At 42.9% G+C, this 24939-nt stretch overlaps 2 protein-coding genes across 4 annotated transcripts; one reads left to right on the top strand and one right to left on the bottom strand.

The window, feature by feature from the left end:
• On the bottom strand, positions 1-24501 carry RTF2 (replication termination factor 2). The gene is made up of 9 exons (XM_039719188.1): positions 24366-24501; positions 23731-23825; positions 23386-23479; positions 22565-22704; positions 21379-21457; positions 6350-6463; positions 3396-3447; positions 3213-3305; positions 1-1344 (listed from the first exon to the last, which is right to left on the bottom strand). Exons 1-9 carry the CDS (start codon positions 24432-24434, stop codon positions 1163-1165), a joined length of 918 nt encoding a protein of 305 aa, XP_039575122.1. The 5' UTR covers positions 24435-24501; the 3' UTR covers positions 1-1162.
• On the top strand, positions 9955-18229 carry LOC120507014 (beta-1,3-galactosyl-O-glycosyl-glycoprotein beta-1,6-N-acetylglucosaminyltransferase 7-like). 3 transcript variants are annotated; one of them, XM_039719187.1, is made up of 6 exons: positions 9955-10228; positions 13885-14117; positions 14621-14720; positions 15419-16449; positions 16846-16941; positions 17665-18229. In XM_039719187.1, exons 4-6 carry the CDS (start codon positions 15474-15476, stop codon positions 17889-17891), a joined length of 1299 nt encoding a protein of 432 aa, XP_039575121.1. In that variant the 5' UTR covers positions 9955-10228; positions 13885-14117; positions 14621-14720; positions 15419-15473; the 3' UTR covers positions 17892-18229. The 3 variants fall into 3 exon arrangements, with proteins under 3 accessions (XP_039575121.1, XP_039575120.1, XP_039575119.1); XM_039719186.1 differs by having other exon boundaries at positions 13819-14117; positions 15422-16449; XM_039719185.1 differs by having other exon boundaries at positions 13819-14117.
• Positions 24502-24939: the final 438 nt, after the last annotated feature.

The raw sequence follows: 24939 nt of genomic DNA, 5'->3' as shown, positions 1-24939 counted from the left end.
TATTGTCAAACAATTAAACTGCAAATAAAAGCTCTACTATGGGACACCTTTAGTGCAGAAATGTCATTATCTGTAAGCAACAAATAATAAAGGATCAAAATGAAAAGAATACAGAAGAAGGAGAACAAAGCTGATCCCCAGCCATGCATACCAAATGTGCCTGAGTGCTTCCTGGAAGCTGCAGCAAACCTCAAACTGTTTGATGTGCTCACATCTCTGGGAAACAAAAAATTCTTACCACCATATAAATCCTACAGCAAACCAATTTTTAATTATACCTATCAAAATAATAATAAAATCCCAGCAGTTTCTTTCAAGCTGTTTGAATCATGGAGATCACCTATGCAAATATCAACACAGCATTTGAATCTCCAGGTAACTACTGCCAATCAAAAACGGGGACACTTTTAAAATTATATTACAAGGATAATTAATCATTTTCACACACAGAGGTAACAAGGTAACATCACGCAGTGGTTTTTAAAGCCTCCTACTTTCTGCATTTCCATTCTGGTTGGTTTGTGCCAAGATTAGAAAAGCAGATTTCAATTTTAAAAGAGGGAGAGAGGAAAGTGAAAAACTTCCAGCCTTCCCTCTGGTCATTCCATGTGGGTATTAAGGGATTCAGACATTAACAAGGGAATATTCTGCTACAACAATATGGACAAGGATGTTGCACAAACATTTTCTTGACTGTGCTCTCATCTCTCTGTCAAAGGTAAATTATTTGAAAATACCTGCAGAACCTTTTAGAAATATAGAGTTCTACTGAGGGCCCAGTTAGCTTGACAAAAAAAGGCATTATTTCTCTTTTTGCTGTTAGAAAGTTACAGAGGATTTGAATTCTGTAGTAATACACTGAAAGCTGTAATTACACAATTATTTTGTGGCACAAGAGGAGGAGAACAGGAACTTCTCCTGAGGACACTGTGACTGAGGATAACATCCAACTGCGAGGAGAAAAGGAGAATTTTTGTGCAAAAACTCCACCATTTCAGAATGAAATCTGCTGCTACAACATGGATTCTGCTGATGTGCTTCTGATTTACCAGAACCTGCAGCTGACAGAGGCTCCCCAGCTAAGCACAGGAACTGCAGCCAGGAGCAGAGCAGGACACAGAGAGCAGGGGGAGGAGAGCAGCCACGGCTGCTCCTCATTGTTTCAGAAATAGTAAGCTGTGTGAGTAACCCAGTTGGAACACTCCTCCTTGGAGCGTTTTGCTGAGCTGTGAGTTGTAAAAATAGATTTGTAAGCCTCAGACTTGTCCTCGCTGTCTGCAATGGATCTCTTGGTGGTGGTGGAAGCTTTGTTGACTTTTCCTGGGACTGATGGGTTTCCATTCTCTGAGGGGAAAAAGGAACAGAATGAGGCATGACAGCTTACAGTGGATATAGATATTTAAATAAAGATGAAAAACAGTGTTTGAATATTAAAATATATGCATTTTTCAGCTCTCTCATAAATATCTCCCATAACTTTTAGAATTCACACTCAAAATACATTTAGAAATCCTGAGAGAGGAATTCTGCAAATCTCTTGCACTGCAATTCAGTACTGATAATATTTATTCCTCCAAGTGAAAAATGGCTGAGCTCTCTTTAGCAACATGAAAGCCCCCAGCAGCTTGCAGTATTGTTTGGAAATCAGCTCTCAAATGCCAAAAACTGAACTTGTGCCACACCTTTCCCCAGGGAATCCCTCTGCTCCCTTCATCCTGTGCAAAGTTATGACCAACAACAATGCTCTGCATCATCTGATGTCTGGAGTGGGGAAATGCCCATCCTCTGTTCCTGATACCATTTTTATCAGGGTATTTTATCTACTGCTACATAAAAATCCTTTTTTTTTTTTACTATTTCATCTCCCAAGTTGCAGGATGGTGTTTGAAAAAGCCAAGTCTCTGGTGCAGAAAAATGAATGCAGAAATTCAACATCCTGAGTCAAGCTCAGGCACAGGGGTTCCCAAGAATTGGGTGTGCCACCCCAAATCCTCACAGAATTGTGTGTGTGCAAACCCAAATCCTCACAGAATTGTGTGTGCAAACCCAAATCCTCACAGAATTGTGTGTGTGCAAACCCAAATCCTCACAGAATTGTGTGTGCAAACCCAAATCCTCACAGAATTGTGTGTGCAAACCCAAATCCTCACAGAATTGTGTGTGCAAACCCAAATCCTCACAGTTTTGTGACGTGCTATCCAAAATCCTCACAGAACTGTGTGTGCAACCCCTACAGAAACAGTTTCAAAAGGTACTTTTTTTTCACCCTTAGAAAATAAAAAAATCATTAATATAAAAATCCTCACAGAATTGTGTGTGCAAACCCAAATCCTCACAGAATTGTGTGTGCAAACCCAAATCCTCACAGAATTGTGTGTGCAAACCCAAATCCTCACAGAATTGGGTGTGCCTCTCCAAATCCTCACAGAATTGTGTGTGTTATCCCAAATCCTCACAGAATTGGGTGTGCCACCCCAAGATAAACAGTTTCAAAAGGTATTTTTTTTTTACATCCTCAGAAAAATAAAAAAAAATAATTAATATTACTAGAATTATGAGGTTGCTCAACATCCAGGAGCAATTCTCACCATCTGGGATGAAATATTTTAAAAAGTTTATCCTGTATAAAAGCAGACAGTAGAGGGCAGGTCAGGCACTGCTGATGGAATTTCAGCTTCTCCCAGTTTATCTACAGATCATCATTCTCAGATTCTTCAAATTATTCTGATATTTTAAGGTACATTTTTAAATTCTTCCCACAGACACCTCAGACTGACCTTAAAAATGTACCCATTCTGTTTGAAAATATCAGTCTGGGACATTAAATAGCAGATTAAATATTAAATACAGAGAAGGCACCATTCTTTGGGTTTAAGGGCTGCTGTAGGTTCATCAGTTCATCCTAAAGTTCTATTCCAGTGTTCCCAAGGACACACAGCAAATCAGCAGGTAAAACAGAGGACTGAAAGTTAAATAATCAGGGTTTTTAACAAAATTAATCCAAATAAAGTGCCATAACATAGTTTTTGATCAATTGTATATCAAGAAACTGCAAATTCTCCTCCACTATATCACAGCCAGGAAAACACACAGCAACCCATGAGTGTGCAAATAAGAATCTCTAATCTCATTAACCCAACTTAAAGCAATATTAGAATGACATAAAAAAAAGCAAATCTGGTCCCCTTTTCACATCAGGATTAACCACCAACCTGAACTTTTGGTGAAGATTATCTGCCTGCTCTCCCCAGAGCTGGAACTGACACAATCCTTTCCACTCTTAGCTTTCGAAGGACCTGGAGAATCTAAAAAATAATAATAAAAAACCACCCAGAAAAATGAAATCCTGACAGTTTCAAGACTCAGAAGGTGACACAGAATTTGGAGAATATTACCTGCAGAGGGCTCTTGCTGAGCAGCTGCTGCAGTCTTGCCTTTCTTTGATTTCTGAAACAACACAAGCAGAAATCTGTAACAGACTGAAAGGAGATAAAACTCCCAGCTCATATTTGATAGACACACAATTGAATTCAGAACATTTTTATTTCTTACCCATTAGAACTCTTACTTCCACATTTTTTGTATTATTTGTACATGGAAAAAAGAATCATCTGGAGAATGCTGCAGTTACTTTAAAGAAAACTATGCAGGTCAGAATTGGATTTGACTGGATTTAATATTTTGGTTTGCACACTTTGAAAGGGGGTGTTATTAACTGATCATCTGAACTCACCCAGCAGGACAGTAAATTGCACAACATTAATAACACACAATTAATTGTAATAAATAAAGATGTATTTCTATTAAAATGTTAGAAGAATGTGGAATCTTGTATCCACTTAATTTTGTTTAGTCCCTTAAAAATCCCTCCTTGGCACCTGCCAATAACTGGACCCTCTGCTGCAAGATTGCTTGGGAAGAAAAGATGCAAATAGTTAATATAATTTTTAAAAAAGCATCTGTGCAGCAGATTTTCCAAATTAATTTATGTTTGTACAGATTAAGAAACAGAAGAAAACAAGAAGAATCCCACACTGGCTTTGATTACATAAAAAGCAAGATGCATTAGAACAGTCATTAGCATTATTCTCACTGGATACATTCTGAATTGTGGACATGTTCTAAGACAGCTGCACAAACTACAGAAAATAAATACATTTAACTCCGTTCTAAAGCTCAGGAGAAGCCCTGCTGTGGAGCAGAGTTAAAAATGCCACAGCAAATGCTGCTGCAAGGCTGACCCAGGAGGGGGTGGCAGAGGATCAGGGCTCTGCCTGCAAAGCTGCCTCTGCTGGAGTTAAACCATCAAAGCTCAGCCCATCCAACCTGCCACAGCCCAAATTCTGTCCTTCTGTCCTTCAGGCACCTGGAAAACCCCAGGGCAGGGGATTCCCACCTTTTGCTACAGGTGGATTTCCAAAGCAAAGTCATTTCCCAGATGTTTGTAACTCCACGGATGCAGAAATTCACTCAGCAGAACACAGACTGGAGAGATTTCAGTACGGGCACAGCGACAGCTGAGCTTGAACCGTTTTTATCCTGTCCCAGCTGCATCTTCCTGATGTTTTGTGTCATGGGGATAAATAAAAGGGGTTTGGGAAGGAAGGAGGAAGGGAAAGAAAAAGGGAAGGGAAGGGAAGGGAAGGGAAGGGAAGGGAAGGGAAGGATAATTTCCTTTTTAAAAGTAAGAAACTAAGGAAAGGAAAGGAAAGGAAAGGAAAGGAAAGGAAAGGAAAGGAAAGGAAAGGAAAGGAAAGGAAAGGAAAGGAAAGGAAAGGAAAGGAAAGGAAAGGAAAAGGAAAAGGAAAAGGAATCTGGATAACAGAAATGGGAATTGTGCTGTCCCTGGGACTGGGCTCCCAGGCTCAGGTGTGCAGGGACAGCAGAGCTGGTTCCAGCTGGGGCACCAAGGTCACCACCTGAGGCTGAGAGATTTGCAAATCCTATCCTGTAACTCTCCACTAACCAAACAAATCCCATTTGCATCTTCCCCCAGGGCACAGAGCCCCGGTGTCCTTTAGTGCTGTCACCTAAAGCCACTGTCACCTAACTGCCCTGCACACTCAGGCACTTTGCTGAAATTGTGGGCACCATCACCTTCCAGATTATCCAAAATTATTTGCTCCAAAGCTACAGGTGCTTTGTTAGGGCCCTTTTCTAAAGAAAACCAATGCAACCACTCACTCATCTGCTGAGATCTGCAACAGTCTAGCAACAAATTACAAATTTATTTTTCCCCCCCAACTTTTAACTACCAAGTACTGAGGGAAAAAAAAAAGAAAAAACCCCTCTGAATAGACACCATGAGATTATCACTCTCATGCCAGAAGCCATCAGACATGAGATGCAGAGACTATGAGAAACAGGAAACAGAGCAGCAGGATTTTTCTGGAAAAGCATCCTTTTGATGTATTGCCCAGGCCCAGTGATGCTGCACTGGCACAGATGAATAAAGCCCCTGTGAAGAGAAGGAATCATATGCTCCCCAGCAAGTAAACAAGCATTAGCTGGAAAACAAACCAGGGAAATATTTGCATGGCAAAATCAAGGGATGAAACCTCCATCTCAAGTCGCAGAGGCTGAAAGCATCAGATTTATGATTTATGATTTGTGATTTATGCTCCTGAGATGCAGCTAAGCCTGAGCACCCTGAACTGAGTCAGCACTAAAGGTTTGCTTGCCTTGGCATTCTCCAGGGAACTGAGGGCAAAACAGCAGTGCTGACAAAATCCCAAATGCAGAAGTGTCATTTGACAGCTCAGCAGCACAGGACAGCTCCCAGCTCACAGGGCAGAGCTGCAAGGATTTCATTCCCACTGCATTTTACCTGGGCACACATAAAAATGCAAAAACCTCAAGAGCATGGTGGGAATTAGGGGAGCAGGGATTGCTGAGGACTGGGAGAAGCACAAAACAGGATCAATTTCCACATTCTTACAGCCCAGGAATGCACAGATCCCAACATCCTGTTTCTGACAGAGGCCAATAAAAGACATTTTATTTTATAAGATCAAAAAACTGATGCCGTCATCAGGAACTGCCACAAGAAACAGAGGGATGATGTAGCTCATTACTAGAATTAATTCATTACAAGAAACCCCTGAAATATTGCTGCAAGAGTCGATTTTACCCATTTTGAGTGCACAAGGTCAGGAGGATGTACAACTTCAAGATTTTATTGGCCAAATACCCCCAAAAAACTCCACTGCTTTTCAAGGTAGTGTTTAAATACAGCACAGCTCATGGAGGAAATTCCTCCATCTTTATAAAGGTCAGCAAATCTAAGAGCAGATTCCTTGCAGACAAGAATTCTTCTAATTTTATAATAAATAATGTATAAAAATCTTACCTTTTCTAATTTACTTTTAAGTCTTCTTTCCTCCATCCTTTTCTTCAGAATTTCCACATCCTCTTTATTCCCATTAAGGACAATCACATCTTCCTCTTGAAAGGGAACGCCACACTTCATGAAAAAAAAGGAAGGACAAAATTGCATATTTCTTTTTCTGTCTCCTATAAACAACACTCTGAACGAATTCTTTTATTTGTGTATTTTCTGTTCATGGTTCCCTTGTTTTACTGGCACAAATGTACTTGAAAGTATTCCTAATTAGAATCGACTCAATTTACTGAACCCCACGGCTAAAACCCAAAAGTATTTCTGATTTTTAGTCATGAGTGCAGCTGATTAAGACCTGGATGCCATTCTGCTCTTGAATTTGTCTTTTACTTCAGTGAGATAAGAAACAACAAGTGATGGGAGCAAAGGTGTTATTCCTCCACATGTGGAACAGACAGCAAATTTTTCTCTTCAAATGGTAGACAGGAAAACATGAAGGGGGTTTTTGGTGTGTTTGTTTGTTTTAATTTAACCGTGGGAATAAAAAGGAGGCATAAAAGCAGAATAATTCATTACCCTTGCCTTGCTGCCTCACGGGATTGTATCACAGAGACCATACCCTTATCTGATTTATCAAACACTCCCAAGTTTCCAACTACTTTCAGAAATTAATCTGGATAATGGCTGTAATGTGCTCTGTGTACCTCCACATTTGTTTCATGGTTGAAGGCACAGATGTTTTCCTGTGCACATTTGCAATCATTTGATGTACCAGCCCATTGACCATGATGTTTTCTTGTCTAAGATCTCAATTTGCTTTTTTTTTTTCTTTATTTGTTTTGGTTTTGGGTGGTTTTTGTTGTTGTTTTTGGGTTGTTTGGTTTGTTTTGTTTTTTATTTGGTTGGTTTTGGGTTTTTTTTTGTTATTTTGTTAAATGCAGAAGCTTCCTATTAATCTGCAAGATTAATTTATAATCTGGCCTCTGCCATTACTCTTCTTTTTTTTAAACAAAGGTTTAGCAAGGTTACTCCTGTATTTGCAGTGGAAATTAAATAAATGAAAGGACATATGGGCAGGACTTTGCTCAAGTGCTAAGCACAGCTTCAGAAAGGAACCTGAGATTGAGAGGAGAAACAGGGGTTGGAGAAGGCACAGCAGGCAGGAAGAGTGTAAATCACACCCAAGAAATGGGGGAGTAACCCATATTTTTCCATTTCTACTCAATCAGAGATCCCAGCCTGGTGTGACCTCACACTTGGGAGTGAGAAGGCTCCAAAATCAAGAATTTCAGTCTCCATTCTGAGGCAGGAGCTGACTTAGTTCTAAAGCAGCCCCACAGATGCATTTCCAGAAGCCCCACAATTTCTTTTCTAGGGTGGTTCCTAATACAGCATTTTTCAAACTTATTTTGTCAGCAGATGTTGCATTTTAGAAGAGCAAGCAAATCCAGGTTCCCATCTGGAAAACACAGGCAGAATTGTTCAAAACTGAGAAGTATTTACAAGAACCAAGGAAATGAAGACAGTGTTCTTTCCATTCCCCGAAAAAAAATTTTTTGCCATGACAACATGGGATTATGTCAGAGACTATACCCTTCCAAACATCTTAATGAGATAAAAAGCAGAAAGAAGTTTCAGTTCTGCAAATTCAGATGTTTCTTCCTTCAGATTAATTAAGGTCTTGGGGAAGATGTTTGTTTTATGATATCACAGGGTCTCCTCTGCTGTACCTTGTTTCTTGGGCCTTTAAATATAGATGAAGGTACCTGCTGTAGTTCTTAGCACCTTGAGTAGAGGACATTCCTAAATGACATCGTTTTTATCTTTCTTAAAGTATAAAATACAGGATTTTTAAAGTAGTAATGAACTCTTAATTTGACTTCCTGAATTCTAGAGTTTACAGTTTCAGCTGCCTAAGACAAGAGTTGTACATTATTTCCTGCTGTAAACTACAAGAACACATTTATTTCTTTTTATGGCATCTAAAATGTAGTTCTGTCCAGTTTATTTGTATTACATTAAGATTCCAGTCTTAATGTAATACAAATAAACAACAGGCAAATATGTTTTCATATCTAAATATGTACGCCAGTGTTACAGTCTGAAGGCTCTTTCTCACATTTTAACAGTGAATTCCTGCAGTTCTCCTGAACCATTACCAGGAAATGCACAATTGCCAACAGGATATGAGACATGGATGGCCACAATCTGAGTGTCCCTCTTCAAACAGGGACATTTAGGAGGAGGATTAAACACCCATCTTACTGTTCATCTCCCAGCCACACAAGCTCATGTATTCAAGATTATCCTTGCTTGCCACAGTTAAGTAAAACTCGTTTTAAGAGAGAATTTTCCAGAGGTTTAGCCATTAAAAGTTCAGGAGTGCAAGATTTGCTGAACATGTTTTTTCACACTGTCAGCCAACCCAGACATGCAATGGGTCAGGGAGTAAAGGACAACTTGGGAGCAGTGGAAATTCCCCACCTAGTGATTCACAGAATGTGAACTTCCACTCAGGAGCTGCAGCATCTACTTCCAAACCAGTACAAGAAAAAGCCTCAATTCACAGAGTTTCTCTTAAAATCAGTGATAATTTTGTACCTGTCACACCTGCAGCTGCCTTAACTGACTTTGAGATTTTCTCTGTTTATTTCTGACCAACATGGTATTTTTATCAGGATGTTTCCTCCTAATCCCAGCACATTTAAGCTGAACTTTCCACGTATTAAAGAACCTTTAACAGGCTGTAACAGCAAACACTGTGTGTGTGAAGGATGGTTCAATCCGCTCCACAGCGGGTACTGTAAACTAAAGCACTTTTCTGGCACCAGAGAACATAGGGTTAACACCTCCTTGTGCATTTCTGCCGGGGGTTCATTTCACACACGCTTTTATAATTTTAAATTCTGGCGTCTGCCCTTGTTTGTTTGCTTATCTAAAAGCTGGAGTTTGAAGGGCTGGGGTCTAACAGAATTGTGGTTTCTTTATCTCAGGGCTCCAAACACGGCACACGGCTCCACCACACGCATTCATCACACACACCTCGCTTACTGCTACAAGACTTCCATTCTGTTTACAGCTGTGATTTATTGCTATTATTATGTCCTTCTGTTTCCTATCCATTGCCAGTATGTTTTTCTAGCCTTCTGCATCAGCTCTTGTTTTCCTGGCCCAGCAGGGCTGGTCCTTTTCTTACAGAAGCATTCAGACACAGCAGCCACTCTGAAACCTCTTCTTTATCTCCGTACCCACCAGGGCCAGACCCTGTTTTGCAGAAATGCCAGCAGTTCCATTCAAACCCTTTTTTTCTTATCTCCTCGGCCTACTCAGGGCTTGATGCCCGTTGTGCAGAGGTGGTTACATTTATAACAGGCACTCACATTTAATTATTTTGCTAACTTACGCCTCAATTCTTCCTAACTTCCGCTAAGCTGCTTCTCCCGAGTGAGCTCTGCGCCTTAAGCAGATCTCTCATTTATTCTCTTTTCAGCCACGGGAAATGCCCGGCAGCAGCAATTCCCTGCTGGAACTGGAAAGTTTCGGCAGGCGAACAGTTAAGGGCAGGGGTGGAGGAGGAGGAGGAGGAAGAGGAGGGGGCAGGTCCCAGTGCTCCCAGTGCTCCAGCGCAGCTCGGGGGCTCGGCTGAGGCGTGAGGGGACACAGCGCTGCTGCTCCTCGCCAATACCCCCTGACACCCCCGGCTGCCGAAACCTCGGCAGGGAAGGCAGGAGCGGCATTCCCGGGACAGCAATGCGGGCGGGATGCGGGGCTCCCGTTAATGGTTAACGGCGGCGGCAGCGCCTCCGGCCCCGCTGAAGGACAATGAGCCCCGCGCTCGGCTCCGCTCGCCCTCCCCGCGCCGCCGAGCCCCGGCCGGCCCTGCACCAGGTAAGGCGGCAGCGCTCACACGCAGCTGCTTGCTTCTTTGGTCATTTTGCTGAGGAAACACGCAAATCTGCACTCAGGTTAATTTTTTCCCCCCATTCTTTGGATGGAGGTCATTAGTAGTAATTGTGTTATAAAAATCACAGCTGCCATACCCCGGCTGGGTCTGCACCAGGTAAGGCTGCATCGCTCATATCGCAGCACGCAGCTGCTTGCTTTCTGGTCATTTTGCTGAGGAAACACGCAAATCTGCACTCAGGTTAATTTTTTCCCCCTTCTTTTCGTTCTGATGGATGTACAGAAGGATGGAGGTCATTAGTACTAATTTTGTTACAAAAATCATAGCTGCCGAGCCCCGGCCGGCTCTGCACCAGGTAAGGCTGCAGCAGCGCTCACACCGCAGCACGCAGCGGCTTGTTCTTTTGGTCATTTTGCTGAGGAAACACGCAAATCTGCACTCAGGTTAATTTTTTTCCCCCTTCTTTGGATGGAGGTCATTAGTAGTAATTGTATTATAAAAATCAGCTGCCGTGCCCTGGCTGGGTCTGCACCAGGTAAGGCTGCAGCGCTCACATCGCAGCACGCAGCTGCTTGCTCTTTTGGTCATTTTACTGAGAAAACACGCAAATTGCAGTCACGTTAATTTTTTTTCTTCCTTCTTTATATTGTGACGGATGCAGAAGGATGGAGGTCATTAATTGGTACTAATTGTCTTATAAAATCACAGCTGCCGTGCCCTGGCTGAGCCTGTACCAGGTAAGGCTGCCTCGCTCACATCACAGCATGCAGGTTCTTGCTTTTTCCTTATCCCAACTGGTCATTTTGCTGACAAAACACGCAAACTGCAGTCACGTTAATTTTTTTTCCTCCTTCTTTACGTTGTGATGGATGTACAGAAGGATGGAGGTCATTAGTATTAATTATCTTATAAAAATCACAGCTGCCGTCCCCCGGCTGAGCCTGTACCAGGTAAGGCTGCCTCGCTCACATCACAGCGTGCAGGTTCTTGCTTTTTTGGTCATTTTGCTGAGGAAACACGCAAATCTGCAGTCAGGTTAATTTTTCCCCCCCTTCTTTGGATGGAGGTCATTAGTACTAATTTTGTTATAAAAATCACAGCTGCCGTGCCCTGGCTGGGTCTGCACCAGGTAAGGCTGCAGCGCTCACACCGCAGCACGCAGGTTCCTCCTTTTTCCTTATGCCAGCTGGTCATTTTATGAGAAAACACACAAATCTGCACTCAGGTTAATTTTCCCCCTCTTCTTTACGTTCTGATGGACGTCAGAAGGATGGAGGTCATTAGTACTAATTATCTTATAAAAATCACAACTTATTTTTTTACAGCTCTAGAATTTAAGAGTTTAAATAGCTTTCATTGTTTTTGTTTTAAATTACTATGAGCAAAGATGAACGTTAAAACTTCATAAATTTGCTGTATATGCAAATTACGCAGTGTTTTTAAATAATGATTTAAATAACTGGGTTTGGTGGCGAAATGTTTTTACTCAATGCATATCAAAGTCCAGAAGCAGACTCCATGTCCTGACCCCCTTTTAAACAAAATACAAGGCAATGGAAAAAGCATTTAAAAGGACTGATTTTAACATTTTTAAAGGATTGAATTAGTCTTCTCTTGTTTATAAAATGTCTACACTAATGCCTGCATAAATACCTTTCAAACAGAAAAAATCAGCTATAAAAAGTTGAAATAAGTATTTAATGCTTTTCCAGCATTTCATTAGAAGACGAAGCATTCCCAAATAATTTGTCTCACTAAATTATGAGGTCATAAGAAGCAAACTAGATCTAAACTTTAATATTAGGCAAAAGCAAAGAGCACAGAGAAAACAGAACGTTTCGAGGTGCAGTGGTGCAGTCCTAAATGCAATGGCAGGAGAAGCAGCAGAAAGCAAAAGGAGTTGTTACTGCACAACACAGTGTGTGCTAATGGGGTCCCCATGAGCTGAGCTGACTTTCACAGGCTTTTTCCAGGCATCATCATCATCATTCCCCTTTCCTCTAGAGTTTACTTTGTTAATTGAGATGGAGCATCTTAGGCTTACAACAATTTTCTGTTAAGCAATGTCCTTAAAAGCATCCACAGAGGTGCTTGAAAATCCCTGCCTTTTTTTTTCTTTCCTTTTTTCTTTCCCAGAATGCCACACGCTACTCACAGGAGTTTTAAAAATTCATACAACTTCATCCTCCAGACTTAGAAAACCTGTGCATAACGTACGAAATGCTGAGTTTCAGAGACATTGTGCTAACAGAAAATACTTGTCATGGCACTCTTACATAATAAAACTCAAGGGCAAGACAGTCCCAGCAGGATCATTATGGACATTCCCAATGGGATCTTTTGCTCCTCAAGGGCAGCAGGAAATTTGGGATAATGATCTTTCCAGCAGAAGGGGCTGAGAGGATCCTGTTAAACAACAGATTTCATATCCAGTGGCACTGACAGCTGCAATTCCAGCTCTAAATCTGGTACCAAAAAGCTTTCATTCCATAATGTCCTCATGAGGCTGAAAGATGTCAAATTCTGTTCTTGCAGTTCCCCATAAACATGTTAACACTGGAGAGGAATTGCTGCCTCTTACCTGATTATGGGGTGTTTGTGTACTTTTATGCTGCCATAAAAATACAATTTCTAGATGTCACGCAGTCCAGTAGGAAAAAATCCATGGTAAGCACTTAACAGCCTGAAACAGCCCTAGAAGCTATTACTTGAAGGGTAATAAAAATTCAGGTGTATGAAACAAGCAGCTTACAGCTTGGCTCCCTAGAATTACACTTTGCAACCTGTCCAAAATGTATTTAAAGAAAAAAACCTGCCAAGCACCCTCATTCTGGACAGGTTCAGAGAATATTCCAGGTTGGAAGGGACCCACAAGGATCACTGAGTTCAACCCCCAGGTGAATGATCTGTACAGGGACTGAACCCCCAATCTGGGTGCTAAGATGTTTTATATTTAATCAGGTATAAAATTCTAAATATGTTTTACAGCTGCCTGCTGTTTTTAGTGTAATTCTTATATTCAGAATGAACCTTCCCTGTGACACGGCAGAGATCTCGTGATGCTCACTAATTCAGAGGAATCTCAATGTTCCTCCTGCCAATAATTCCCTCAGAATAAAGAGTTTGTCCAAGTCCAGCTCTGTTAGAACCCTAGTTGCTAAGAATTTTAAACTTTCTGTACTATCAGACACTAACCCCCAAGAGAACACTACATTTAACCTGAAGCCATAAAGAAAGCTTCCAAAATTAAATAACAGAACTGAGATTCTAAGTGTGTAGTTTGAAGTGTGTAATCTCACATAGTAGAAAACTATAAATTTAAAGTTTTAGAATATGGTAATATATATATATAAAGCAAAATAGAAGTTTTAGAGCAGAAGCTAGTCCTTCTTCTTTACAAGTTTAAGTAGTAATGTGTAATTAGGTTAATTAGGGCTCCACAGAAATCAGTGTTCCCCCAATTCCAGCCCCTGGGTATGTGCACCATGGTCCTCACTGAAACCCTTCTGGGCTCTGGCACAGGAGGGATTTAATTTCATTTTTAATGCAGAAATCCTGCTTTTTCACCTTGCAGTGGCACCCCTGCTCTCCTGCTTTCTGCACAGCACCCAAAGGCTGACAGGGACTTGATTTGCTGCAGCTTTTTGCTCAGATGGATGGAAGGCTCCCACCAAGGCTGTTTACCCACTAAATGGATCCCTGAGGAGCTGCAGGGCGAGAAGGTTCTCCTGGGAGCCGATTTCCTCCTGTTTTTCTTTGAGCTGCCTGAAGAACATCCCAGGGAGATGGAGGAGCCCTGCACCTAAGAGCCAGCTCTGCTTTCTGCTCAGTGGGAAGGAGGCACCATTCCAGCATGAAATCCAGTGCAAACCAGTAAGGACCAGAAGAGAAATACATTCCTTCCCAACAGACTAATGAGATCTTAAAAATGTGGGAATATGGAGGATCCCTTCCCCTCAGTTCAATTTGTTTCTTAATGCTTTTTGAATTTTATGTCTCGTTGCTGCTTTAACTACAATGCTCTCTTTATTTGCAAGCTTTTAAGGGAGATACTGATTTTTTTTTATTAAAAAGAAGTATTTTCCACTTCTTTCTAATGAAAACCTTGAGCCTTCTAACCACAGCAGCATTCTTCTAATGAAAGTAGCTCTATAAAAATCTGTTTTTCTCTGTTTCTATGTAAAGCTAAATACTTCATGATTTTGACAGCTGCAAAATATAAATATTTCAAAGTGAAATGCAGATTCTGTTTTAAAAAATAATTGAATGAAAGAACAGAAAATTAATTACCTTCAAAATAAAATTTAAATTCTTAAAAATGTAACTGTTAAGCTTAATGGCAGTTGATGCACCTCCTCCTTGGTATTTTTTCCTAGAATTTTGATACCAAGTGCTTCAAGGATAAAGACTTCATGTAATTGCTGTGGGATTCACACTGCTGCACTCTCATTCTTCTGACTGTTCAACAAGGCAAAGGTAAGGAAAAGACCACAATGGAAAAACTCCTGTGCTAATACTGCTGTAAATTGGTTATCTCAGAATGCCAGTACTGGCAGTTGTGTCCTTATCTCAGGGTATGCACAAATAGCAAAAATAAGAAATTAGTTTTGTCCCCTTGTTCAGTTTTACAAAGCTCAAATACAAAGATGCCAGAGGAAAAAAAATAATCTCAGAGTCAGAAACATTAGCTGACTTTATAAGGATAAAACCCAGTGTATTTCGTGGATTACATTTTAGCCTCTTCCTTCTGTTTATTTAATAAATTTTCTGTTGATTTAATTTACTGAATTCTGATCCTCTGGCAGAACTTCAAGTTTCCCAGGCCTTGAGGAAATCTCAGCAGCAGCTGCTCCTGAGCACTCAGAGCTCACTTCTTCCCTGGGCTCACCTCTGAGCTCAGGCATCTCCCACCTGAGGGGCTGAGACCCCCTGCTCAAGCAGTGAAGAATCCAAAGCCATTTTGGGTCCTTTTGTATCATTCTGAGATGATTTTGTGCTGGAAAGACAAAATTGCTGCCTCGTGGCTCTGCATTCCCAGGGCTGCTGCACTCAGTGTGGGCACACACAGTTCCTCCTGGCAGTAATCCCAACATTTATAAATGCAGCACTAACAGGGCATCTATTTAAAAAATAAACAGAAAGTTTCTTTCCCTCTATCTCACTTTTCCTTTCAGATGATCTGAATGTTTAACTGGACTATGATAAGAAGACAGGATCTGGAAGTAAAAGATGAACCCACTTCATGCAAAGAAATCAAGATTTTTAGTGTGTGTTGCTGTCTGTATGTTCATCTACACCTTCATTTACCTCAAGGTTCCACTTTATGACGAGTCAGATGAGCAAAAATTCCGTGTCAAAAGAGCAGAGTGTGGTTTTTACCCAGATGAACTTTGCTCTGCTCTTTTTGTGGGGAAACCTGCAGCGTTTAGAATTGGAAACTTTTGTCAGAAGTCCTACCAGCCCAAAGCCCTCAGCTGCATTCAGACTTCCTGCAGCTGCTCCACAGTCCTGAAGACTTTGCATTTTATCACCACACCACTGTCAGAGGAAGAAGGAAATTTCTCCTTGGCATACATTATTACAATTCACAAGGAGCTGGAAATGTTTGTGAGGCTGCTAAGAGCTATTTATATGCCTCAGAATATTTACTGCATCCACATTGATGAAAAGTCACCCAGAGATTATAAAACTGCTGTACAGAACATCGTTAACTGCTTTGAAAATGTTTTTATTTCCTCCAAAAGAGAACACGTTGTTTATGCAGGGTTTTCAAGATTACAAGCTGATATTAATTGCATGAGAGACCTCGTGAACTCCAAAGTTCAGTGGAATTATGTTATTAATCTTTGTGGTCAGGATTACCCCTTGAAAACAAATAAAGAAATCATTGAATACATCAAAAGTAAATGGAATGGTAAGAACATCACCCCTGGGATCGTGCAGCCCCTGCACGTGAAGCACAGGACAGAGGTCAGCTACAGGGAGTACGTGCACTCTGGAGTGCCCTACGTGTACCCAGCCAAGGTCAGGAAAGCTCAGCCCCCACACAACCTGACCATCTATTTTGGCAGTGCCTACTACATCCTCAGCAAGGCCTTTGTGGAGTTCACCCTGAGCGATGCCCGGGCTAAAGCTCTGCTGGAGTGGTCCAGGGACACCTACAGCCCTGATGAGCACTACTGGGTCACCCTCAATCGTTTACCTGGTAAGAGTTTGGCATTTCTGCCACGGATAAGCCCAGCAGGGCAGGGAGAGGCTGCGAGCTCGGAGATGAACAGCTCTGAACTGCAGAAATAAAAGTCATTTCTTTTGCTGCTGCCCTTTAAAAAGTCACATCTGGTGGCTGAGAAACAAAGCTTGATTGCAGGAAATTACCACTTCAGTGCAGACCAGGAGATGGAAAAATTCTGGTTAAAAAGAAGTTTTTTGTTGCATGAAAGCTTTTGCTCTGAAGAAATTTTAAAAAGTGATACTGCGAATATCTGTTCTTATGACATAAATAGCTGCAAATAATGTGACTGCAGTTATTAAGTGTCCAACAGTGAAAATTTTCCCTGTAATAAGTAGAAAAGAATCTTATCAGAGCCTTTTGTTTTTAAAGATGCTCCAGGGGCTACACCCAATGCAGGCTGGCAAGGAGACCTGAGAGCCATTAAATGGAAAGATCAAGAAGGGCTCTCACACAAAGGCTGCAAAGGTAACGTGAATTTTGATAATGAACTTAAATTTGATTCACTGGTGAGCATTAATTGGTGATTGCATATTATTTAAACCAGCTATTAAATGTGCCTCAGTGGTCATATATAATTTTGGAAGTATTAAATAAAACAAGGCACCCTATAAATTACTGCACTATATCCAACTGAAGAGATTTTGAGATATGTGTTATATTAATTTATTAGTTACATATTTGATATATTTTGAGATGAGCACAGTATCCACACACTGACAACCCTTTTTTCAGCCCCTAATTACCAATGCACTAATTTGTCTGATCAGTTCTCAGGGGAGGGGCTTTACCTGACAAGGTACATCAGCATTGGCTTAAATCCCTTCAATTTGAACAACAATAGGAAAGAATAGTGCTGGCCACATGGCAAGCCTGCAGAAATAATTAAAATCCCCAAGTGGGCAGGCTGAGCCCGGGTGTGATTGAGCAGGGAATCCCAGCAGGAGCTCAGAACATCTGATGCCCAACTACAAGATTTTATTAAGCAGAGCAACATGGCAGGGAAGCAGCTGGAGGTAACAAACACCTATTTATGTAAAATATAAACATTTTAAATGTCTTTATAATATTGTGGCATTTTCCTCCAGCTTGATTTCTATGCAGCAATCCAAAGTGAAAAACTTGTTTTTTTAAAAAACGCTTTTGTTCATCTTCCCGCTGCTGCCACGCCTCTCCAATTTATCTCTGCAGGTCATTACGTCAGAGACATCTGCATTTATGGCCTGGGGGATCTGCAGTGGATCATCGAGTCCCCCCATCTGTTTGCCAACAAGTTCGAGGCTGCCAGGGACCCGCTGGGGCTGCAGTGCCTGGAGCGGCGGCTGCGGCTCAAGGCGCTGCGCCAGGCTCGCGTGCCCATCGAGCAGCACTGGCGCCTGCAGGAGCACAGCCACTTCAACATGCAGCTGGACGTGTGAGCTCAGCCCCTGCCCTGCAGCTGGGCAGCAGCCTGGCAGGAGCAGCAGGACATGGGGGTGTTTGCAGGCTCGGCTTCGCTCTGCGCGCGAGGGGAAAGCGCGGTCCTGCAAACCCTGAATTTTTATTTATTCCGGTGGTAATGGGTTCATTCCCAAAAAATGTCTGAATTCAAGGGGAGAAGTTCATCATCCATCAAGTGACTTATTTAGCTGGAAAGTCAATATTCCTCATGTCCACAGCCAAAGCATGAAAATAATAAAATGGGAGCAGTGACTGAACGAAGATAAAATATGCAGAAATTACAAATTAAAGTCATGGCCAGTGAATGTCTCATGAAGTGTTTTGAATAATTGAGTTGATGCTAAAATTTCAGAGCTTGTACATAAGTGACAACCAGTTTATGACACAGCCCATGCCACTGGGGGTGAGGGGTTGTTTTTGTTTCCCGTGGCCAGCCACATCCCTAATTTCATTTTGTAGCATGGCAACATCACTGCTGCCCTTCCCAGGCTTTGCTCCTAATAACAGAAGGATCCTGGAACACATATTTATCTCCAAGTCTCTGTTCTGAGTCGCTGCAGGAGTTTAGGGCAAGGAGACAGGGAAGATTTGAGGCTCAGTTTTCCTGTAATCTGAGCAAAAAGCCATTTTTCAATCCCTGACTGAGAGAAGCAAAGAGCCTGCAGCAAGTGCAGTAACACCTGGACAACTCGATTAAAAACTGCAGATTATAAATAGAAATTAAATAAATAAAAGGAAATTAATTTTAAAATGAGCAATTTCAATGCAAGCTTCAGTATGCACCCTAAACATCCCTGAGTTTTTACAAGAAAATTTGCTACAGATTGAGCCTATTCCCGAAAAAATCAAATGACCCAAAACCAGGACACGAAAGTTCCTTGTTCCAAACTTATTCCCAGGTTGCTGGAACTTTCCTCCTCATTTTCCCACAAATGTTTATTGGAAACATCATTTCTTGCAAATGAACTTTAACCTGAAGAAAGGCCATCTGCTCCCTGTTTATTTACAAACTCAACCCAAAGGCCTGTGCTCGGTTTCATGGATAATCCAGGATTTATCCTGTGGCTAAATATTGCTGGAGATCCTTTTTTTATGGAGGGAAATAAAAGCTAAAAAAGAAAAGGAAAATAAAAGCCAGGCACATGTTCATGATGAGCTTGTTGAGAGTCTCTCTCCAAACCATTACTGAAGCTAATGGGTGTCTGGCAAGTACTAATCACAGCAATATTCATAATTAATTTCTCTCCAGTCCACTGTGGGGCACTGCCAGCATTTATCCACTCCATGATGACTTTTAAAAGGGGAATGGAAGGTTCCTTATTGCCATCACTGCAGCAAATCCAGTCTCCAGCTTCCAGCCCTGGCACCACCACGCAGAACAGTTGTTGTACATCATTTCCAAATTGAATTAAAATGAAAAGTTCAATAGGCAGGCACTGTATATCATGGGCTCCTTTTGCAGAAATTGAATCAGGAGAAAAACCTGCACAAAAAGGCCTCTGAAAATACAATTTTGGTATGACTTGAGCCATGTCAGCCTAGGATATCTTTGCAGCATGACTTTCTTTGCTTAAAGGATTTTGGATTTGAAACAAAATTTTAGGAAAATCATCATTAAACCATTCTCAAGTAATAAACAGTATTCAACTCAATACTGTGATTACCATATCACCTTGAAACACACATGAAAAGCCCTCATGAATTCTGTGTTATTATGTTAAAGAGTTGATCAATCACAACTTTCAGACCTCAGCAAATATTTGCTGATTTGGTGCCCTAAGAGCAGAAAGTGCCAAAGTGGCCCTGGAGCCAGTGCTGCACACCCAGCTCTGGATCTGCCAGCCACAGGCATAAAATCTGCTTCAGAAAGCTCCATATCTAAATGAAACCTGGGGTTGAGTGCTTGATATGGCACAGAGCTGCACAGTTAGGGCACTGGTTCAAGTCTGTGTTTACTGACTCTGAAAACAGGTCCAAAATAAACTTTGAAGTGATCCAAGAAAGTACATTTTAAATGTAATCTTGTCCTTAACTTTCAAAGTGACCCCAGAAGGATTTCCAGCACCAATCCCATAACCTCTGTCCTGGCCCCACACACTCCTAGGATATTTTACATCCATAGGAACTTCTCAGAGAGCTTCCAAATTAAAGCTTCATTTAAATGCTGCTAATTAGTGCTTTGGACATAAACAAATATAAATACCACAAAGCACAGCAACCTCTTCCCTCTGCTCCTGTTCAGAAGGGTTTTACTCCCCTTCTTGGTTCTGAAGGAGAAGAGCATCAGAACACACCCAAAATCTGCCAAATTTGATCTGACCTTACTTAATGTGTTTTTCAGCTGGTCACCATTGTCTTTGTGCATCAAAACCCAGGCATGAGGGGATGAGAGATTAAATATTATATCCATTTCATTATTTCTAAAAGAATCTTTCTGAATATTATGACGAATTTCCAGCTGCATGCTAAATACTCATTACTGAAAAAAAAGCCAGGGAAAAATAGGTGAGATTCATTTGGTTTTTATATAATTATCAGACTGGCCAAACCATCTTATTCCTGCATTTTATGCTCTGGTTACACCCATCCATCAACAAAAATTTAGATGCAAACAAAAAAACCTCATTAAAAATAAATGATTGTCTGCCAAGAGGAAACAAAGCCATTAGGACAGAACAAAATGAGCACTGAAAGCAGCAACATGAGATTAAACCTTACAATATTCAACAATTTACCAAGACAAAAGTGTTTCCTTTCCAGGTCTTGTTTAATGTAAATATACTCCATGTTTTATCCAATATCAGGGTGTTCAGAGAAATTAAATAACTGCCCAAGTGGGGCAACTCCCACCACAAATCTTGCTGATAATGAAAGTAGTGATAGGAAAAAAGGGTATTTGTTCATTTTATCATTGTCCTTAGCTATAAAAAAGCCTGTACAATGAGATCAGCTATGTGAAATTGTCAGAATTTTCTACAATAATTTATAGAACTGCTGAGAATTCTACAAAGTTGGCCCCACCCAAAAATAAAGAAAAAAGAAATGCCCAATGTCCTTCAAAAATACAAAACATAACCTGAACTTGCAACCAGTTTAACCATAGACAGGTACTGATAAAACAAGCCATGTGCATTCAGGAAGAAAAAATTACTAGTCAAACAAAACCCCAAAACCAAACCAACACCCTTCAAAAAACTGAAATTAGTAGCAAATATTGGGGAAAAAAAAGCAGTTACTGCCAAATCACACTCTGAGAACAAAAATACTCATTTTTATAATTATTTAGAATATTTTTTTAAATTAAAAAGCCATTAAGAAATACTTGAGGCCATCACAGAACAGAACTTGCACAAGTTCAGTTTCAATTTGCATGCTGAGATTAAAACCTCCCTTTTTAGAGCAGTGAATGGAACTGTATAAACACACACACACAGCCCAGCTGCTTCCACAGCTGGCAAAACTCACCTTGTGACAAACTTCTGCTTTAATTTCCTTGAGAGCACGCTCAGAGAACACACAGCCACAGTTTCTCAGGAAGCAAAACCTTCCAAGAAAAAACACACAATAATTTTAACAAATCTAGGAGAGCTCTGTGCAGTGCTGGCAGGTCACAGCCCACCTGCTTTACAAGTTCTTGCACCTAATCAAACTATCAGCATAGTTAAGTGGCTAATTAATTTATTATTAATTTGCACAATGCAAAAAATGAATGAAAAGTATTGGCTATATTAAACCACAACAGGTACTTTGGTTTTTTATCTTGAGTATCTCCTGGCTAATCCCTCTCTGGAGGAAGAAATTCTTTGCAGCCACTAAGCTGTGAACTCCTCCTCTTCTCATCCCTCAGGTGACAAAGAAGTTGCTGCTCTGCCCAAACCAGGCTGTGAGGAAATCCCCTGCCCCAGAGCAGTAAAATACAGATTTACTGAGGGTTGGGACAGAGAGTCCATCTCCAGTCTGTCCCAACACAGGGAGAGACAGAAGGTGAGGAAAGGCTGGCAGAGCTGGGGTTGTTCACTGGGCAGGAGCAGCTTTGGGGGGAGCTCAGTGTGGCCCTGCAGGAGCTGCAGGAAAGAGGGAGAGAGAGTTTGGACAGGGATGGAGGGACAGCACACAGGGAATGGCTCCAAACTGCCAGAGCGCAGGGATGGGTGCGATTCTGGGGAGTAATATTCTTGCCCAGAGCAGCTGGGGCTGCCCCTGGATCCCTGGCAGTGCCCACGGCCAGGTGGGATGAAGCCTGGAGCCCCCTGGGACCGTGTCCTTGCCCATGGCAGGGGTGGCACTGGAGGAGCTTTAAGGTCCCTCCCAACCCAAATCAAGCCATGATTCCAACTGCTTCATGTGACTCCAAGGGAGGTCACACCCCATCTCCTGTGCTTCACCCCCCAAACAACCTTTAGGCATTTTTTCCCTGCCAACATTTCCCCCTACTCCTTCATTACACATCTCAATTTATACAGGAAAAGGCTAACTTTTATCTTTCCTCTTAAATATACCACAAAAGGACACCCAGAAGCCTCTTGAACTCTGAAAGTTCCAGCTTAAAAGCTGACAGCCAGACAGATACTCCCCCCAAGGCCTGGGTTAGCCATGATTTCCAGCTCCCAGGCAGTTTCCCTGCTGTGGGCAGTGCAGCCCCAGCCCTGACCTGTGCCTGCCGTTCATCTCCAGCCCCACCACGGGGCAGATGAAGCGTGCAGCCTGCACGTCATCATACTTGTCCCCCTTGATGCTCTCCTTGTCCCCACACCAGGCTGGGTTGTCCACCAGCTGCAGCTCTGTCACGTTCTGCAAAGGAAAAACACAAACCTGCATCAGGAGAGGCCCCAGGGCAGGAGGGCACTGGGCACTGCTGAGGGCACAGCTCCAGTGCAGCTCTGGGCCCCCCAGTTTAGGAAGGACATGGAGGGGATGGAAAGTGTCCAGAGGGAACACAAACCCTGTGAGGAGCCCCTGAGGGAGCTGGGGGTGCTCCCCTGGAGAAAAGGAGACTCAGGGGTGCCCTCATGGCTCTGCACAGCTCCTGGAAGGTGCCTGTGCTCAGCTGGGCTGGGCTCTGTCTCTGGGCACTGACACAGCCAGAGCACACAGCCCCGAGCTGAGCCAAGGGGAATTCAGGCTGGATATCAGGAAAAGGTTCTTTATAGAAAGTTCTGGGATGTTCTGCCCAGGAGGTGGTGCAGTCCCACCCCTGGGTGTGTTTAACAAAGCCTGGATGTGGCACTGGGGTCAGGCTCTGGCTGGGCTGGACTCTGTGATCTGGAAGTTTCTCCCAGCCCAGTGATTCCATGAATTCTGTGACACCTTAAGCTTTTCCCCCACGATAACAACCCTTCATGTTTCTGCCACTGTGTTTTGTTCTTTAAACACTTCAATCCATAGTGGGAGCACAAGCAATGGAGATTTTACAGCCTGACCCAGGAAATGAACGTTTTATTGTGACTCTCACATCAAACACAGCGTGTTTACCTTAATGCTCTTGATGTGGGATGCAGATTCCATGGGGGTTTTATCAGGGGACTTGTCCAGCAAATACTCAATGATGGCATCTTTGTTGTACAGCCTGCAACAGAAAACCCCAGTGGGGATATTGGCTTGCCATAGTGTTTTGTATTTATAGATTTAAATTCATAATTTTAATTGATTTTATGGCTTATATTTAATACATTTAATATATTAATATATTACAATACAGGCTATAATTAATATATTAAATTTAATTTAAATATATTTTGTATTTACATTATTTAATTCTGCACTTATAACTTTATATTTATAGGTTTAATTGAAAATAGAAATCTATAATAAATATACCTGCCCAGCTCACAGGCCACGATGGGTGGGCGCAGCTTCTCCTGGCTCAGGGCACAGTAGAACCACCTGGCCACCAGCTCAGCCACTTTGTCCACCTGCAGGGAAAAAAAACCCTCATTAGTTAAAAAATCTGTAAATGATTTACGCCTAAAAGCAGCTCACACCTGAGGCACTCAGGTTTTAACCAAACCTGCTTTGTGCACTGGGATAATTCACAGAGCAGCTCCAGCCAGAGATCTGGGTACAATTCCTGATGCATTCTGCAGCCCCAATTCCTGCCCCCCTTTCCATGGGGAAATTCCTGCTGGTGCCCCCTGAGCTCCCCTGGGGCCGTTCCCTCTGCTCCTGTCCCTGTTCCTGGGACCTGTCCCCTCCTGTGGAGCTGTGCAGAGCCACAAGGGCCCCTGAGCTGCTGTGCTCCAGGCTGAGCCCCTTCTCAGCTCCCTCAGGGATTCTCCATCCCCTCCCAGCCCCGTTCCAGCCCGGCCGTTCCCGGCGCTCCCGGTGCCGCCGTGACCCCAGGGCAGGCCCCGCCCCGCCCCGAGCCGCCGCCAGCGCCACGCTAACACCGGGCCCCCGGCCCCGGGCTCCCCGTGCCCGCAGCCCCCCGGCCATGCCGGATCCTGCCCCCGGACCTTCTCGACTTTGCGGGGCCCCTTGACCAGCTCGTGCCGCTTGGGGATGGTGCCGCCATCGCATCCCATGGCGCTTCCGGGTTCTCCTTCCCCGCGCACTTCCGGGTACGCCGAGCCGCTTCCGGCTCACGCCAATGACGCTATTGCCTAGCAACGATCGCCCAGCAGCGATCGCTGTTGCTTAGCAACGTGCGGCTGGGGGCGTGGCCATGGCACTTGGGCGGGGCTGGGCGGGCGAGCCCATCGCGCCGGGATCGGGGGCGTGAGGAACGTACCAAGTCAGGAGGGGGGGTGTTCCCAGCGCCCTTCCCGCCCCTTTCCCTCAGGTTTATCCCTGTTTTTTATGAGGAAATCCCTCGGGACACCCATTTTGGGAGGATTTCCGGCCGAACGAGGCGGCGCGGGCTGGCGGGGGCGCTGCGGAGGCGCGTCCCGCCCTCAGCTCTGTCACGGCCGGCACAGGAGCGAGTTTGCTCCACAGGAATTGCCGGCGGGATGCGGGCGCTGCCCCGAGTGTGATATCGCAGTGACAGTGACCCATGTCGGGATAAATCACCCCGAAAACACCGGGGGA

This window comes from Passer montanus, unplaced genomic scaffold, assembly GCF_014805655.1.
Source record: "Passer montanus isolate IOZ18808 unplaced genomic scaffold, ASM1480565v1 scaffold41, whole genome shotgun sequence".
NCBI classification, from domain to species: Eukaryota; Metazoa; Chordata; class Aves; order Passeriformes; family Passeridae; genus Passer; species Passer montanus.
Note: the sequence above shows the minus strand (reverse complement) of the source record. Positions and strands in the feature narration are given on the sequence as shown.